This window comes from Pongo abelii, chromosome 6, assembly GCF_028885655.2.
Source record: "Pongo abelii isolate AG06213 chromosome 6, NHGRI_mPonAbe1-v2.0_pri, whole genome shotgun sequence".
Taxonomy (NCBI): Eukaryota; Metazoa; Chordata; class Mammalia; order Primates; family Hominidae; genus Pongo; species Pongo abelii.
The window spans coordinates 88,920,351-88,938,818 of NC_071991.2; the positions used below are offsets into that span (position 1 = coordinate 88,920,351).

General features: G+C 36.3%; 1 protein-coding gene and 1 long non-coding RNA gene across 2 annotated transcripts in view; one reads left to right on the plus strand and one right to left on the minus strand.

Annotated features, from left to right (window-relative positions):
- The window catches only part of ABCB1 (ATP binding cassette subfamily B member 1), a 106,996-nt gene that overhangs the window by 36,780 nt on the left and 51,748 nt on the right, over positions 1 to 18,468 (plus strand). The window contains exon 8 of the mRNA XM_024249653.3: positions 12,089 to 12,213. Within this exon, the coding sequence (XP_024105421.1) occupies positions 12,089 to 12,213 (125 nt within the window). The remainder of the gene's footprint in view (positions 1 to 12,088; positions 12,214 to 18,468) is intronic.
- Positions 17,436 to 18,468, minus strand: part of LOC129060430 (uncharacterized) — a 43,418-nt gene continuing 42,385 nt past the window's right edge. The window contains exon 3 of the long non-coding RNA XR_008527145.1: positions 17,436 to 17,605. This is a non-coding gene — a long non-coding RNA (uncharacterized LOC129060430). The remainder of the gene's footprint in view (positions 17,606 to 18,468) is intronic.

An 18,468-nucleotide genomic window follows, 5' to 3' on the forward strand; every position in this document is an offset into this window, starting at 1 on the left:
ACATGCTATTTATTTAGTAAAAGGAGTCCCAGGCTGGCTGCTAGAGACCTAAGCTTTAATCCTCACTCAGCATTACACTTTTGGTATCATTTCAAACAAATTTCTTAAATTCTTTGGATGTCAATCATATTAAAAAAGAAATGTAGTTCACTCTGTGTCTGGGAAGCCTCTTTGTTTCTGTGAGCCTGAGGCTCTACCTTCAAACCTAGAGACACAGAAGCAAATAGACATAGCAGAAAGGGACCCAATCACAGCAAGTGACCTGGCCTAGGAAGCCTCTTTTGTACTTTGTGCCCAAGACTGTCTTCCCAGCGCCCAGAGACACTGGGCCACTAGAGGGCATTGGTACAGGAAACCACCACACTCTTCCCGACCTGGCAATCTGATCTTGAAAAACCACTTTCACCCCTTCAAGCAGTAGAAGCAGGGGCCAGTGGGAGCCCCAGAAGCTTCACATAAATCAAGCCGACCAAAATAATACTACAAACACTCTGAATATTAAACCGCTCCTGGAACCACAGCTCACAAAAGTAGGCCAATACTATCATGCTTAACTTAAATAGAGCAACTGCCGGCTAGAGAAAGGCAGGTTTATTTTATTTTAACTTTGTAAAACTTTTATTTTAAGTTCAGGGGTACAAGTGCAGGTTTTTTACATAGGAAACTTGTGTCATGGGGGTTTGTTATACAGATTATTTCATCACCCAAGTATTAAGCCTAGTACCCATTAGTTATTTTTAATAACTTTCTCCCTCCTCCCACTCTCCACCCTCTAATAGGCCCCAGTGTGTGTTGTTCCCCTGTATGTATCCATGTGTTCTCATCATTTAGCTCCCACTTATAAGTGAGAACATGCAGTATTTAGTTTTCTGTTCCTGAGTTAGTTTGCTAAGGATAATGGCCTCCAGCTCCACCCATGTCCCTGCAAAGGACATGATCTCATTCTTTTTTATGGCTGCATAGTATTCCATGGTGTCTATGTACCACATTTTTTTTTTTTATCCAGTCTATCATCGATGGGCATTTAGGTTGATTCCATCCTTGTCTTATGCCAGTTTTCAAGGGGAATGCTTCCAGCTTTTGCCCATTCAGTATAATGTTAGCTGTAAGTTTGTCATAAAAGGCTTTTATTATTTTGAGATGTGTTCCTTTAATACCTTGTTTGTTGAGAGTTTTGATCATGAGTGGATGTTGCATTTTATTGAAAGCCTTTTTGCATCTATTGAGATAAGCATGTGCTTTTGTCTTTAGTTTCTGTTCATGTGATGAATCACATTTATCGATTTACATCTGTTGAGCCAATCTTGCATCCTGAGGATAAAGCCTACTTGATCATGGTAGATAAGCTTTTTGATGTGCTGCTGAATTCAGTTTGCCAGGATTTTGTTGAGGATTTTTGTATCAATGTTCATCAAGGATATTGGCCCAAAGTTTTTTTGTTGTTGTATCTCTGCCAGGTTTTGGTATCAGGATTATGCTGACCTCATAGAATGGGTCAGAGAGGAGTCCCTCCACCTAATTTTTTTGGAACATTTTCAGTAGGAATGGTATCAGTTCTTCTTTTTACATTTGGCAGAATTCAGCCATGAATTCATCTGGTCTTGGGCTTTTTTAGGGGGTGGTAAGCTATTATTACTGCCTCAGTTTCAGAACTCTTTATTGGTCTGTTCAGGGATTCTATTTCTTCCTGGTTCAGTCTTGGGAGGATGTATGTGTCCAGTAATTTATCCATTTCTTCTCGATTTTCTAGTTTATGTGCACAGAAGCATTCATAATATTTCTCTGATGGTTGTTTGTATTTCTGTGGGGTCAGTGGTAACATCCTCCTTGTCATTTCTGATTGTGTTTATTTGAATCTCCTCTCTTGTCTTTTTTTTAAATTTTATTATTATTATACTTTAAGTTTTAGGGTACATGTGCACAATGTGCAGGTTTGTTACATATGTATACATGTGCCATGTTGGTGTGCTGCACCCATTAACTCGTCATTTAGCATTAGGTATATCTCCTAATGCTATCCCTCCCCCCTCCTCACACCCCACAACAGTCCCTGGTGTGTGATGTTCCCCTTCCTGTGTCCATGTGTCCTCATTGTTCAATTCCCACCTATGAGTGAGAATATGCGGTGTTTGGTTTTTTGTCCTTGCAATAGTTTGCTGAGAATGATGGTTTCCAGTTTCATCCATGTCCCTACAAAGGACATGAACTCATCATTTTTTATGGTTGCATAGTATTCCATGGTGTATATGTGCCACATTTTCTTAATCCAGTCTATCATTGTTGGACATTTAGGTTGGTTCCAAGTCTTTGCTATTGTGAATAGTCTAGCTAGTGGTCTGTCCATTTTATTAATTTTGTAAAAAAACCAGCTCCTGAATTCGTTGATCTTTTAAATGTTTTTTCTTGTCTCAGTCTCCTTTGGTTCAGCTCTGATTTTGGTAATTTCTTGTCTTCTGCTAGCCTTGGGATTTGTTTGCTCTTGGTTCTCCAGTTCTTTTAGTTGTGATGTTAGGTTATCAACGAGGTCTTTCTAACTTTTTGGTGTGGGCATTTAGTGCTATAAATTTACCTCTTAACATTACAATAAGACAGATTTAAATAGGAAACAGAGTCTCCTAACATAATAGTCAAAATGTCCAGGTTACAACAGAAAGTTGCCTGTCACACCAAAAGTCAAGAAAATCACAACTTGAACGAGGAAAATTAGCACACAAACAAGTGAACCAACAACAATTACCTGACATCAACACCAAGATAAATCATGTGCTGCAATTATCTCACAATGATTTTTAAACAGCCATCATAAAAATTCTTTACTATCGAATATGAATTCTTTTGAAACAATAGAAAAAAATCTGCAATGTAATAGAATTTATTGAAAAGAACAGTGAAGTTAGAGAACAGAGATATACAATAACAGAAATAAGAGTCATGCTAGATGGACTTAACCTAAGCAGTTGGAGATGGCAGGATAGAATTAGTGAACCTGGAGGTTAGAACAATATAATTCACCCATTCTGAAACAAATTAAATAACAAAAAAAGAACTCCAAGGACCTGTGGGACAATAACAAAAAAGTCCAACATTTGTGTCATCGCAGTACCAAAATTAGAGGAAAAAGAGAGTGGAGCTGAAGGAATATTTGAAGAAATAATAACTGAAAATTTCGCATGTTTGATGAAAGGCAACACTTCAGATCCAAGAAGCTGAGCTAATCTCAAATAGGTTAAACCAAATAAATCCATGCCAAGGAATATTATAATTAAACTAATAAAAACTAAAGACAAAGATAAAAATCTTGAAATCAGCCAGAGAAAAACAATGCATTCTTATAGGGTAATATAATACCAATTTAGATGACAACATACTTCTCATCTGAAGCCACAAACACCAGAAGTGACACAATATTATTCAAATGCTCAATTAAAAAAACTGCCAACTGTGAATATATATCTGGTGAGACTACCTTCAGGAATGAGGAGGAAGTAAAAACAGTACCAGATCAAAGAAAACTAAAAGAAAAGATTTTCACTAGCATGCCTACTTGTTAAAGATTGGCTAAAAAAATTTTTCTAACAGAAAGGGAATGATAAAAGAAGAAATATTGAAGCAACAGGAAAGGGAAGGCAAGGAAACAACAGAAAGACCAGAAATATGGGCATATACAATAGACTTTCCTTTGCCCCATGAGATTCATAAATCATATTTGATGATTGAAACACAAATATGTGGTAAAATGTTGATACCAATAGACTGTTGTAAGTCACATATAAATATTACAATACTCAGATAAGCCACTATAAAACTCCTGCAAAAATATGTATTCAAAAATACTGTAAACTAAGCAAGACTGAATCCTAAAATTTGATAAGTAACCTGCAGGAAGGCAAGAAAAGAGACACAGAGGATGGAAACCAGAGGAAATAAATAGAAAACAAATAATAAAATGGTATACTTAAGTGCTAACATATCATTAACTACTTTAAATGTAAATGGTTTAAATGTACTAATCATAAGAAAAATTGGCAGTGTGTTAAAAAAATAACTAAACTATATGCTGCTTACAATAATCTTCAAATTCAACAACATATGTAGAGTAGAAGTAAAGGCATGGAAAAAGATATACCATACAAACATTAATTTTTTATGAGGAATGACTATATTAATATTAAATAATGTGACTTCAAAGCAAAAAAAAATTGCTAGAGAAAACTATTATGTAATGATTAAAAGAACAAAGAAGACAAAATGACCCAAATGCACATGCACCTAATAACATAGCCTCAAATAGAGATAAAATAAAAACTGAGAGTTTTTATTTCTTTATTATAATTTTATTCAACTGAGAGTTGAAGGGGGAAATAGATAAATCCACCATTATAGTTGGAGACTTCAACACCCTCTCTCAGCAACTGATAGAACAACTAGACCAAAAATCATCTAGGATATGAAAAATCAGAATAACACAATCAACCAACAGGATCTTATTGGCATTTATAGAATATTCTACCCAATAACATCAGGATACACATTAATCTTTTTTGTTGTTGTTAAGTACCCATGAAACATTAATCAAGATAGATCATATCATGAGCCATAAAACAAACCTCAATACATTTAAAATAATTGATATAATAAAGTGTGTTTTTTCTAACTGGCATCAAACTAGAAACCATAATTGGAAAGATAAGGAAATCTCTAAAGACAGGACTAAAACAATACACTTTTAAATAACCCATGGATTCTTAAAGGAAATTAAAAATACATAGAAAACATATAAAATATTTGGGTAGAGCTGAAGAAGTACTAAGAGACAAATTTATAACATTAATTGTATACTTTAGAAATGAGGAAAGGTCTCAAGTCAATAACCTAAGTTCCTACCTCAATAAACTAGAAAATAACCTATTGGGAAGTTGGGTGTTCATTTGAAGACTCCCGTATATTTTTTCTCCTGTATATCGTATATTTTTCTCCTGTTATCAATTGGCCTCATGCCAATAATTTTTCAGTGGTAGTTAGAGTCACTCTTCTCTCCTGACAGTCATAATAAAAGAGAACCCAGGATACTGATCCATTGGCAAAAAGGGCTAAGAGCTGACCCCAAGACTACATTGTTACACTCTACTTTCAAAAATTAAATAAATAGGCTGGGGGACAAGATGGCTGGGTAGACACAGCCAGGAAACGCCTCTCCCACTGAGAGAAACCAAAATATCAAGTAAACCATCACACTTCGAACAGATCTTTTGAGAGAAAACACTGAAAGTTGATAGAGAAGCAACACAGACACTGAGGCTGAAGAGAGATGAAGCTGGGATGCTCACATGGAGTCTCTGAGTGCACGGACCAGCTCCCAGCCCTGAACTAGTCCTAAGGAAGTGGTGAATGAAGGAACTGCAGGGTGCCACATTCCTGTTGTGGACCTCTGAGATCCTAACATGACCCCCATAGATATTTGAATTGGCAGAGCAACTGCCCAGAGATTAGGTAGAGGCAGAGCTCAAACCTGAGTGGGGCCAGAAGGTTCTGTGCATGGGGAAACTCCAGTAAAATGTGACCTTAGGAACCCATACCCATGGCTCTTCATCTTGCTCTGAGTGACTCTAGACACTGCTGAGTGCTGTGCCAGGAGAGAGCAGGGCTATCTTTCTCACAGGACTAAGGTGCATCTGATCTGTGCACTTTCATCTGCCAGCCCCTCCCAAAGCCCCTGCCTGGCTGCTTCTGCAAAAGCATGCTCACAGCACTGCCTCCACTGCCCAGCCTGTGGAATTGAAACACTGGCCTCAACAATATGACCAGTGCTCAATCCCAAGGGGACAGAGGACAAAGCCATAGGCCTGGTCCCAACCCCCAGGATTCAAGCACACGGCTCAGGGTTATTGAGCTGAGAACTGTGGCCTGCACTTGAGTGAGGGAGGAGCCCCAACTCTCAGAACGCTGAGAAGAATAAGATGTGGGTTCATGTGCCAGCATGGTAGCTGGAAATGCCTCCCTCCACAGGATTTGTCTGGGAATGAGGTGTAGCTCATTTGCTAACCAGTCTCTGCCAGAGACTCTGCCAGAGAACACCTAACAGCCCAATCATTTGAGTGCAAAAGGCTTGGGACAAAACTAGGTGGTCAGGTTTGCTACAGGGAAGACACCAGAAGGAGACCCAGTCGGGAGAGAAAACAAGCTGAGCAGTCTTCACGGCTATCTGCTGGAATAAAAACCTTCAGCCACAAGCACCACACCAGCTGCACACCCATGGCACCATTCATTGCCTTGCCTGAGGATTCTCTGCCCTTGACCCACTGCATTAACAAACAACCTGTAGACATACCCCACAACCCACTCTGACTCTGCCAAACACAGGACCAGCAGGTCCTCAGGGAGCTCTTGGTGACCTAATCTTTGGCTTAGGCAACCCCAAGGGAGTGGGGAGCCCAGCCTTCCAGGGTCCCCCTTGGGGCTGGAATCATGAGCATGGTGCCAGGGATTGGAAGTGGTGTCTCCCAAGGCCTGGGAACAGACTTGGTGAGAGGATCATCTCTCATCCTGCCTCCCATCTCCCCCTCCATGGAACACTGTTGCAAAGGTGATGAAATACAAGAGACACATGACTGAGTAAAAGCCTATCTCCTGGCCCTTACGCTTAAGCATCATTCTTGGATGAAAATCAGCACACGAACTCCAGCAATTCAAAAAGTCAGACTGTTCCCTTACCTCCAGGTGATAATACTAGCTTCCCAGCAACAGATACTAACCAGATTGAAATGGCTGTAACGACAGACATAGATTTGAAATTTGAATGGCAAGGAAGCTCAATGAGATTAGGAGACACTGGAAACTCAATCCAAGGAAGCCAGAAAAGATGACACAGACATTTTAAGAAAGTATAAACTGAACTTCTGGAATTGAAAAATTCATTACAGGAATTTCTAAATACAGTTGAAAGCCTTACCAACAGACTAGAACAAGCTGAGGAAAGAATCTCAGAGCTCACAGACCAGTCCTTTGAACCAACCCAGTTAGACAAAAATAAAGAAAAACATGTAATAAATGAACAAAATCTCTGAGAAATATGGGATTATGTAAAGAAACCAAACCTACGACTCATTGGCATTCCTGAGAGAGAAGGAGAGAGAACAAGCAACTTGTAAAACACATTTGAGGATGTAGTTCACAAAATTTCCCCAACTTCACTAGAGATGCCAGCATGCAAATTCAAGAAATAGAGAACCCCTGCAAGATACAATACAAGATGACCATCTCCAAGACACATATTCATCAAATTTTCCAAGGTCAGCAGGAAAGAAAAAACCTTAAAGGCAGCTAGAGAAAAGGGTCACTTACAATGGGAACCCCATCAGGCTAACAGCAGACTTCTCATCAGAAAGCTTACAAGGAAGACGAGATAAGGGTCCTATTGTCAGCCTTCTTAAAGGAAAGAAATTCCAACCAAGAATTTCATTTCCCACTAAACTAAGCTTCAAAAGCAAAGGAGAAATAAAATCTTTTTCAGACAAGCAAATGCTAGTGGAATTCATTACCACTAGACCATCCTTACAAGAGATTCTTAAGGGGGTTATAAACAGAAACAAAAGAAAAATACCTGCTATCAGGAAAACATACTTACATACATGCTCCAAAGACTCTATAAAGCAACTTCACAATCAAGTCTACAAAACAGCTAGCTAAAAACATGACGACAGGATCAAAATCTCACATATCAATATTAACCTTGAATGTAAATTGTCTTTTTTTTTTTTTTTTTTTTTTGAGACAGAGTCTTGCTCTGTCGCCCAGGCTGGAGTGCAGTGGCGTGATCTCGGCTCACTGCAAGCTCTGCCTCCTGGGTTCACACCACCTTGAATGTAAATTATCCAAACACCCCACTTAAAAGGCATCACATTACCCAGTTTCAAACTATATTACAAAACTGTAGTAACTGACATAGCATGGTACCAGTACAAAAAGAGACATATAGACCAATGAAACACAATAGAGAACCCAGAAATAAAGCCACACACCTACAACCATCTGATCTTTGGCAAAGTTTACATAAATAAGCAATGAGGAAGACTAGCTATTAAATAAATATTGCTTGAAAAACTGGCTATCCATAGGTGCAAGAATGAATCTGTACCTTTACCTATCACCATATACAAAAATTAATTCAAAGTGGATTAAACATCATGGCCAAGTGGGACTTATTTCAACTATACAATGCTGACTCAGCATTTGAAAATCGATCATTTTTCAGACCGTTTACCACACCAACAAGCCAAAGAAGAAAAACCATATGACCATATCAATTGACACAGAAGAAACATTTGAGAATATCTAACACCCATTGATAATAACAATTTTCAGCAAGTTAAGAATAGAGGAATGTTAACTCTGCAAAGATCATCTACAAAAACCCTTTGGCTAATATCATGATTAATGGTGAAAGACTGCTTTCCTCTAAGATCAGAAATAAAACAAATTCACTCTTACCACTCTTTTTGATCAAAGCACTGAAACTTCTAACCATTGCAATAAGGCAAGAAAAAGAAAGGAAAGGCATATAGATCGGAAAGGAAGAAATAAAAGCATATTTATTGACAGCATGATTTTGTATGTAGAAAATCCCAAGGAATCTATAAAAAATCTCCCAACTGAGTTTGGAAAAATCACAGGATACCAGATCAATTGAATTTTTACATACTAACAATAAATGCAGAAGCCAAAATCTAAAATATAATACATTTACAATCACTCAAAATAAAATTAAACACTTTGATATACACTTAACAAGACATATACAGGATTTATATGCTGAAAATTATTAAATGTGGATTAGAGAAAGCAAAGACTAAATAAAGAGACATGATGTGTTCATGGATTATAAGATTCCACATAAACATGTCAGGTCTTTCCAAACTGATCTATAGGTCTAAGGCAATTTCTATAAAAATGCTAGTAAGGCCTTTTGTAGACATAGACAAGCAACATTATTCTAAAAATTGATATGGAAAGACACAGGTCCTAGAATAGCAAAAACAATCTTCACAGAGAATAATGAAGTGAGAGGAGTAAACCTACCTGATATAAAGACTTCCTCTATAGCTACAGGAATCAAGCTGTGGTATTGGTAAAGGATAGACACATAGATCAATGAAACAGAACAGAAAACTTGGAAATAGACCTCTGCAAATATGTCTAGCTGTTTTTTGACAAAGGTGCAAAAGTAATTGAATGGAGGAAGGACATCCTGTTTGACAAATAGTGACAGAGAAGAAGAAAAAGAAAAGGAGAAAGATACGGAGAAAGAAAAAGAGAAGAAGAAGAAGAAGGAGAAGGAGAAGGAAGAAGAAGGAAAACAGAAGAAGAAGGAGAAGGAGGAGGAGGGAGGGGGAGGAAGAAGCAGCAGCTCAACCTAAACCTGACACTTTATATAAAAATTAACTCAAAGTGGATCATGGACTTAAATGTAAAATGTAAAGCTATAACACTTTTAGGGAAAAAAATAGGAAGAAATCTTTGGAATCTATGCCTGGGCAAAGTTCTTAGACTTGACACCAAGAGCATAATCATTAAAAGTCAAAATTGATACATTATACTTCATCAAAATAAAAAATTCTTACTCTGTAAAGCCTATATGAATAGAATGAAAAGACAAGCTGCAGACAGAGAAACAATTATATGCAAACCACATACCTGACAAAGAACTACTATCTAGAATATATAAATAAGACTCAAAACTCAATATAAGGACAGACATTTCAGGAAAGAGGATACACAGATGGCAAGTAAGCACATGAAACGTGGTCCAGCACCATTGGCCATCAATGAAATGCAAATTAAACCCCAATAAGATATCACCATTCATTTGTCAGAATGGCTAAAATGAAAAGGAGTGAGACATTAAGTGCTGGAGAGAATGCAGAGAAACTGGATCAGTCACAGATTGCAGATGGGAATGTAAAATGGTACAGCCGTTCTGGAAAACAGTTTTCCAGTTTCTTATAAAACTAAACATTCAATTGCCATACAATCCAGCAACTGCACTTGTGGGCATTTATCTCAGAGAAAAAGATTATGTTTACATAAAAGCCTGTATACAAAATATTATAGCAGCTTTTTTCATAATAGCCCCAAATTGGAAGCAATCCAGCTCTCTTTCAATGGGTAAATAAATAGTTAAAGAAACTGTTGTTCTTCCATACCATGGAATATAACCAATGATGAAAAGGAAAGCGCTATTGATACATGCAGCAATCTGGATGAATCTCTAGAGAATTATGCTGTGTGGAAAAAAACAATTCCAAAAGGTTCTATACCACATGGTTCCATTTAAATAACATTCTTGAGATAACAGAATTATAAAGATGACAACAGATTAGTGGTTGCTAGAAATTAAAAGTGATGGGGAACAGAAGGAGAAGCAAGGGGTAGGGATGGGGCAGCTGTGGTAATAAAAGGTAGCCTGAGGGATCCTTGTGACTGAATTGTTCTGCATCATGACTGTGTTGTGTACTACCATGTCTACCTAGTTTTTAATTTTTTTGTAGAGATGGGGTTTCTATGTGTTGCCCAGGCTGGTCTTGAACTCTTGGCCTCAAGTGATTCTCCTGCTTGGCACCCCAAAGTGCTGGGATTATAGGTATGAGTCATCACACCTGGCCTTTTCATATCCTTGATAATAGGATAGGTTAGAGGGTCTTCTTTTTTTTTTCTTTTCACAGACATGATCTCCTGAAAAACACAACACTTAATGAAGATTCAACCATACTTTTGTCTGCTTATAATGATGGAAGGTCATAGAAGGAAAAGGGAGCTAGATTTGTAGAATTCATTGTGGTTTCTGATATATTAATAATAAATTAAAATAACATTTAAAAAAAACTCCTAACTTTAAAGTGTTTCTTTAAAGTATCACTTTGAAGTGATCTTCCTATTGTTGGTTGCCTCCATTGTGGCAATTGTTGTGGCACCATGAGGTTTCAGAAGGAGCAGAAAAACATTCCTAAAGCATGTTGTATGAGCCTCCTCTATTCTACAGATGTTTGTTAAGGGATGGCACTGGTCACCTATCTCAGACCTCCTACCGTGAATGGTTCTGCAATTATGGTGGGACAGCCCCAGGAAGATTGCTTTGAGAAGTCAGGAATGTCTAGTGAATCAATGGAATATTATTTTGGGTACTAAAGAGGCTAGGTACGTGCAGCACACTATCTGCACTTAGAATATAACTAGTCAATGTTCATTTGCCTTCATCCACCCATTCCTCTAGCTGTCATAGCTCCTTTTACTTTCACACACAAGAAAGGGAGAAATCCACTGTTAAAACACAAACAACTTTGAGCTTTTTATGCCAAGAAGGGATAGACCAATGTTACTTACACAGATGAGTCCACAAGTGCCTATGAATTTTTTATTGAAAGAATATAATTCTATTTAATCAAAATTTTTAAAATAAATTGGTTCTGTGTAATTTTGGGGGAGGGGTGGGGAGGACAGGCTCTCACTCTGTTGCCCAGGCTGGACTACAGTAGCACAACCACTGCTCACTGCAGCCTCGACCTCCTAGGCTCAAACGATCCTCCCACCTCAGCCTCCTGAGTAGCTGAGACAATAGGCATATGCCACCACACCTAGCTAATTTTTAAATTTTTTGTAGAGGCGGGGTCTTGCCATGTTGCCCAGGCTGGTCTGGAATTCCTGGGCTCAAGCAATTCTTCGTCTTTGACATCCTAAAATGTTGGGATTACAGGTGTGAGCCACCACACCTGGCCTGTCATGTGTAATCTTTATTTAGGTAGTTGACCACTTCAGCATTCTAGGTACAATAACGTTAGTCCTTTTCCCATTGCAATTGATCCAGCTTTCATAATAGGACCCTCTGGGACCCAAGTTCATGCATCAGTGGCTGGTTTCAGGGAGAGGTTTACTCCAGTGGCTGTTAACTCAGACCAAAGGCAAGTAAAAGACAGATTTTGTTCTACACATGCATTAATGTATAAGCAGCATTTATGTATACACTTATTTTTACTTTACAAAAGATAAAATTAACGTGTTATTTATTTTCATGATCCAAAATTATATTTTTAAACAGATACTATCTTCATTTACTGATAAAGAACTCTTAGCTTATGCAAAAGCTGGAGCAGTAGCTGAGGAGGTCTTGGCAGCAATTAGAACTGTGATTGCATTTGGAGGACAAAAGAAAGAACTTGAAAGGTTTGAGTTTCTTTTTTAAATGGATAGATATTTTAAATTCTGTCTTCTCAAATGCCCTTCAGATTGGTAGTGTTAATTATAAGCATTTTCTCCCATATATATGTTTTCTTTAATAGCTTAATGGATATATTACAGCATAACTAATATTTTAGAGAAGTTGCAATTCTAATTGTACTTTTCTTTTATCTGCTAATTCAGCATTTTCTAGATGGGCAATAACATAAAAATAGTTTCCTAAGGCTGAAATGTATTTTATACCTCTGATTTTTTTTCCTCTATCAAGTTAATTAGTGATTCTCTAAGACTGACTGAGTATTTTATGTAAGATCTATGGGGACATTTTAATCTGTGGTTCATTTTCCTTTCTGCTCCTATTCAGTTGACATATGCTACATGATTTGGAAGATAAAAATATAACCAAAAAGCACTTATGTGTACAAAAGTCCAAAATCTTTTATATTATCTGTTGTTTAGTATTATGCTTGCAACTATTCTCTTTTATTAGATTTCTGAAAGCATAGATGGTAATTTATTGAAATTTATAATATAAATCAGATTACTGATTTCTAAGCAGCAACAGATTTTATTTAAAATTGAATATAAATTATAATATTCTGATGCTATAACATTTCAATCTTATGAATATATATATCTTTGAAAGTATGAAAAAGTAAACTGTATTGGTTAAGGGGGTTATACATTGTGTGGTACAGCCATAAAGAAAACCAAGGGAATTTTCAGAAATCAGAATAATAGTTAGCTCTGGGGAAGACGAGAAGTTGTGTGAGGAGAGCTGAATGCACAGCAGGGGATTCTGTGGTTCTGGCAGTGTTCTGTTTCTTGATCTCAGGTATACTTACATGATTATTCATTGCATAATTTTTTTAACTGTGCATATGTGTTTGGAGTACTCTTGTTCTATGCTATGTTCACACATATAAAGAAATGTCCTCTGAGAATAATTTAAAATGGTTAAGTGCCATAGTTCAAAGGAAAGTGATATCTGTGTTCCATTTTGATTTTTGCTAAAGCCTTTGCTTTTACTTTAAAATATGTCTGGCTAATAAAATGAGGAGTCCTGCTTAATGGCTGAGTAAATATTCAATGAAATAAATCCCCGGCTCTCATGGAGCTTAAATTCTAATGGGGTGGGTAAGGTTACAGACAACCACAAATAATCAAATAGGTAATATACCAGTTGGGGTAAATATTATTTGGGGAAATAAAATAAGAGAATCATGAGGATACTATTTAGATAAGTTATTCAGAAAAATATTTTCTGATTAGTTGATATTTGAGCAGAGACATAATGAAGTTTTGAGTTTGGAATTCTTTTCCAGTTTTCCTCAGAGAAAAGGTGGACCAGAAAAATAATATGCCCAACAGCCCAACAGCATTGGAAGACGGACACAACTTAACAGCTTCTTCCTGGTTTCTCAGCTGGAGGAAAACATCTCCCCGTAGAAGTTAGATTCTCAGGCCTGACTGCTATCTGCAGTTGGGGTCTGAATTTATACTATTCTGTGAACTAGGAAACAATCTCTCTCCAAAGCTGAGGATTCCACATTAAAAATGAGTCCTAATCCAGTGATACCAGAGTATCTGGCAGAAGAAATACAAAATTATTGAAAATTAAAGAACTAAACATCTAAATCAAGAAGTTAGAGAAAGAACAATAAAATATTAGAAGGACATAATAAGGGTAAGAGCAAAAATTAATTTAATAGAAAATAAAGGCAAAAGAGTGGAAGACTGACAAATCCATAAACTAATTCTTTAAAAAGACTTATAAATAACTATTTTATATGTTTAATCAGGAACAAAAAAAGAATGAATAGGGAAAACTTGTAACAGATTAAAAAATCTATTTTTAAATTGCAGATTTATACCAATAAATTTAAAAACCCTCATGATATAGACAATATGCTAGAAAAATGTAGGTTAAAACCCTCACTTAAGAAGGAGAAAATCTGAGTAAACCCATAATCATTAAAAGAATTAAATTCAAAGTTAAAAATCTCCATTTTCCACTGCTTCTCTCCCACAAGCAGAAATCACAAGTCTGGATAATTTTGTAGGCAAGTTCTACCACAACTTCAAGAAAGAGATAACCCTATCTTACATAAATTGTAGAAAATGGAAAAAAAAAGTTGTGAGTTCGTTTTATGGGGCTAGTGTAACTTTGATAGTATACTACCAGGCAGGTATAATATGAGAAAGGAAAACTAAAGGACAGTTTCACCTAAAACATAGATGCAGAAATTATAAATAAATAAATAATTAGCTAAATAAATCCATGTGAAAAATACCAAATTGAAAACATCCTGAACATGTTGGCTTTATCCTACGAATGGAAAGATGGTTTTAACATTAGGAAATCTGTTAATATAATTAACCATATTAATAGATTACAAGAAAAAGTTTGTTGTGATGTAAGGGGAAAAGCATGAATTATATATGATTCATGACAAAAACTCGTAAAACTAGGAATAAGAAACAACCTTCTTAATATATTAGAGACCCACAGGAAACATTTAGTGGTGAAACATTAAAAACATTTTAACACTTAAAATAATGAATGAAATAAATACATACTATTTTGTCTGTCAATTTAAAAAATAAAAAACAAATAATGAATGAGGCAAATGTGTTTACTATCATTTCTATGTACTGTTGTACTAGTACTAGATAATAAGACCAATAAAACAAATAAGAGGAAGAATGAAAAAAAGAAAACAAAAAAGAAAAACAGTAAGGATTGGAAAACAGGAAGAAAACTGTCGTTATTCACAGATGATAAGATTGTCCACACAGAAATTCCAGTAGGTTTTATAAGCTAACAAAATACAATAAGACCTCTGGGTACCTATCATTATTCAGAATAAATGGCCTTCCTGTAAACTAGGAATGAACAATTAGAAAATATATAGTATTTCATCCATTCAGAATGAATCCATCATCTCTGAAATTGAAATAAACCTATCAGTCAGTGCCATCTTACATTTGCTATGGATCTGGATTGAAGTCCAATTCTATCAGGCAGGATTTATGTTTGCTTCTGCTATTCACCAAGGGCACTGCTAACCTGAGACCACCTTACATTAAATTACGTGTCTAGTTGTTTTTGGACAACACCGGTAGTGTGAATTCATGCTCAGACCTGCATGAGTCCTACTTTGTGGTCCAGATTCTCAGGGAGGTTGTTTTTTCCTTCCTTCACCTGGTTGGTGCCAAGATTGAGACATGCAAGTTCTGCTGTGTGTTGCTTAATATACTGAGGTATAGCCCTTTGAGTCCTAGCTGCATATGGAATGTCCTCTTAAACTCATTTCTTAATGCTTTATAAAATGACAGAATACCAGTACTTGTTACAATTAAAGACATCTTAAATTTGAGGAACTGACAATATTTTTAAGCAACAAATTTTAAGCAACATTATTAGCAACAAAAACTCTAATGATGGATGGAATGAAACCCGAGAAGGAGGAAATGGACATTGTGGGAGTGAAGCCCAACATTTATAACTTAGATAAATCTGATAATTTTAGTTCACTGAAAGTTTAAAGGAATTCAGATTTAATGGAGTGCTTTAATTAGTTAGATATGAAAATATTTTTCCTAGAGAAAATGATCAAATTTTAATTATAAGAATAAACAAATGGACTTACACAGCTATATCCAGAGATTCCTGTATTTGCTCTAAGTAGTATTTTACATATGGAATCATTTCTTCAGAAAATATGTTACTTGAATGTATCTTTGAAAGGAGAGTCTCCTTCAGAGAACTGAAATTAATTTTGCCTGGAGATCAAGAATTGACGTAAGACTACAAACTGATGGCCTAATGTCCTTCCCAAGTTGGCCATTTCTTAAAAGTTTATTTATTTGACAAATTTATTCAGCACCTACAACATGCCAGGCACTGTGCTAGGTTCTAGGTTTTCCTTTTCTTTTCTTTTTTATTTTATAAAGGTCTAAACAAAGCTAGGGCTCTAGGTTTTCAGCTGTGAATCAGAAACAGAGGATATTGTGTGATCTTCAGTCAAAATAGTAAGATGGATAAAAATGGAAGAATGGAGAAAGGGAGGAAGAAATATAAGGAATCATCAAAGAAAAAAATAAAAATATTGATTTAAAAATGTGATCTGAAAGAATCAAAGAGTGTGAGGATGATGAATGGTCAAGTTAACTTTAAGTACGGTTGTTGGGCCAGGCCTCTTTGAGGAGGTTTCATCTCAGCTGAGACCTGAGGGATGAGAAAAAGCAAGCCATGGTGGGGACAGAGATGGGATGGGTTTGAAGAAGAGTCTTCCGAATTTCCTGGGGTGGCCAAGACTTTAGTATGTTCTAGGAAACATCATAAGGCTTGCATGACTGAAGCTCAGTTGAATGAGGGGAGATTGGGGTGGGCAGGGGCCAGAATGTGGGGATGGTGGGCCATGATGAAGAGTTAGGATTGTATTCTAAGGGCACAGGGGAGTGGTTGAGGGTGTTAAAAAGAGGAATGACTATCCACATTATGTTTTCAGATTGTTTCTTTGTCTGTAATGGGTCTCATGAATGGATGCGAGAAGTCAAAGTGTGGAAGCAGGGAGACCAGTGGGGAGGCTGGCAGAATGGTCCAGGCCAGAGCATCTCCCTGATCTGGAGCAGAGGCAGGAGAGGGGTGACAGATACCTAGATTTGGGATATAATTTGGAAGTAGAATTGATGACTATTCTTAGACCAGACATAATCAGTTTTCTTTCCTGTTCTTCTCCTTCCCTTCTCTGCTTCTACATAAAGTAATTGAGGTCTTAATCTGGCTTTCTCTTCAAATTAGCAGTGCAGGAGGGAAGCTGGCTCTCTTTGAATGGAAATTTAACCAGAAGTTAAAATAAATTCCATTCAATCATATAGAACAGTTTTGTTCCTTTTCACTTAAAAATATTTTTCTCTCTTTTATGTACCTTGAAAATATATTTATCTATTAATATTTATTTCTGTTTGCTTAACCAAAATTGTTCCTTACTCTTAAAGTAGTTACTTGCATTGATAAATATTTTCATAATATTTAAGAAGAGTCATATTTCCTACATACCAATGGTTTTGTTATATAACTTTAGTCTCTTTTAGTCATTCCTACTTTCATGACCATTTCTGTACTAAAGCTTTTGATGAATGGATGATTTTAATATCTAGTTTTATGTATGGCGTTTGTATCGAAAAACAACAAAGAGCTTATGGAAAAGGAGTATTGTTTATATCTCATTTCCCTTTACCCCCTTCTTTCCTTTATTTCTCCTTTCTGATGTCTAAATGATTTTCTTCCTTGTGCTTCTGTGCAAATGTTTCCTCTGGCTGCATAGGACAACATCAGACTGGTTTCTACGTTAGTCTTGGTAAGCGAGAACTGAAATAAAGGAGATAACAGAGTATAGTACATATGTATTAAATTTCCTTAAATATATTCTTATGTAAGTTATGCCCAGTGGTAGCTTTCACCTCAGATCAACTCATAAAGTGAGAGATATGTATGTGTCTGTGTGTTGTGTGTGTGTGCTTGTGTGTATATAAATCATTGAAACATTTCTCAAAAATATTTTTTCTGTTCAGATGATAACTGGCAAGTTGAGGATTTACATTTTGGGGGGTAGAAACTAATGATGTGTTGATATGTTGTCACTGTGAAGTTCTGTTTAAATTTCATCTTTAGTGGACACGGTAGTGATGTAAATTTCACTTGGCATGCTTTTGTAACTCTGTAATGTACCTAGTTAAAGTAGTCATGAAAGCAAGAAACAATGCATGTTCATATCTGGACAGTGCTTGAGCTTTGCTGTACATACTAATGGAACAAGTTCTCCAAAGGAAATTAATATAATACTATATAATATTTATCTAGTTGTGAATTTATGGATCAAAGTCCTTAAAGTATGACTTTTATATGGAAGTAAGTTCATGAATTTCAACAATTATTAGCTCCTCTTCTATCCAAGGCAATGCTCTAGGTTCTGCAGGGAGTTGCGATTAAGAAAATACAGACAGATTTAAGGCAATCTGTCCTGTTTTTCTAATCCTTTTATCTTGGTTCTATATTTGCAAAATTCCTTATTTTCCTTTAACTCTGGGCTCCATTAGCTTATCTCCACAGCTATCCTCTTAAACAGAATAGTCTTCTCTGTTCCTTTCAAATGAAGATCGAGTTATAGACATCATCTCCTTTAGCTTTACCGTCAAAAATTGACCACTCTCTGAGGGTTTAAAAAATATTTG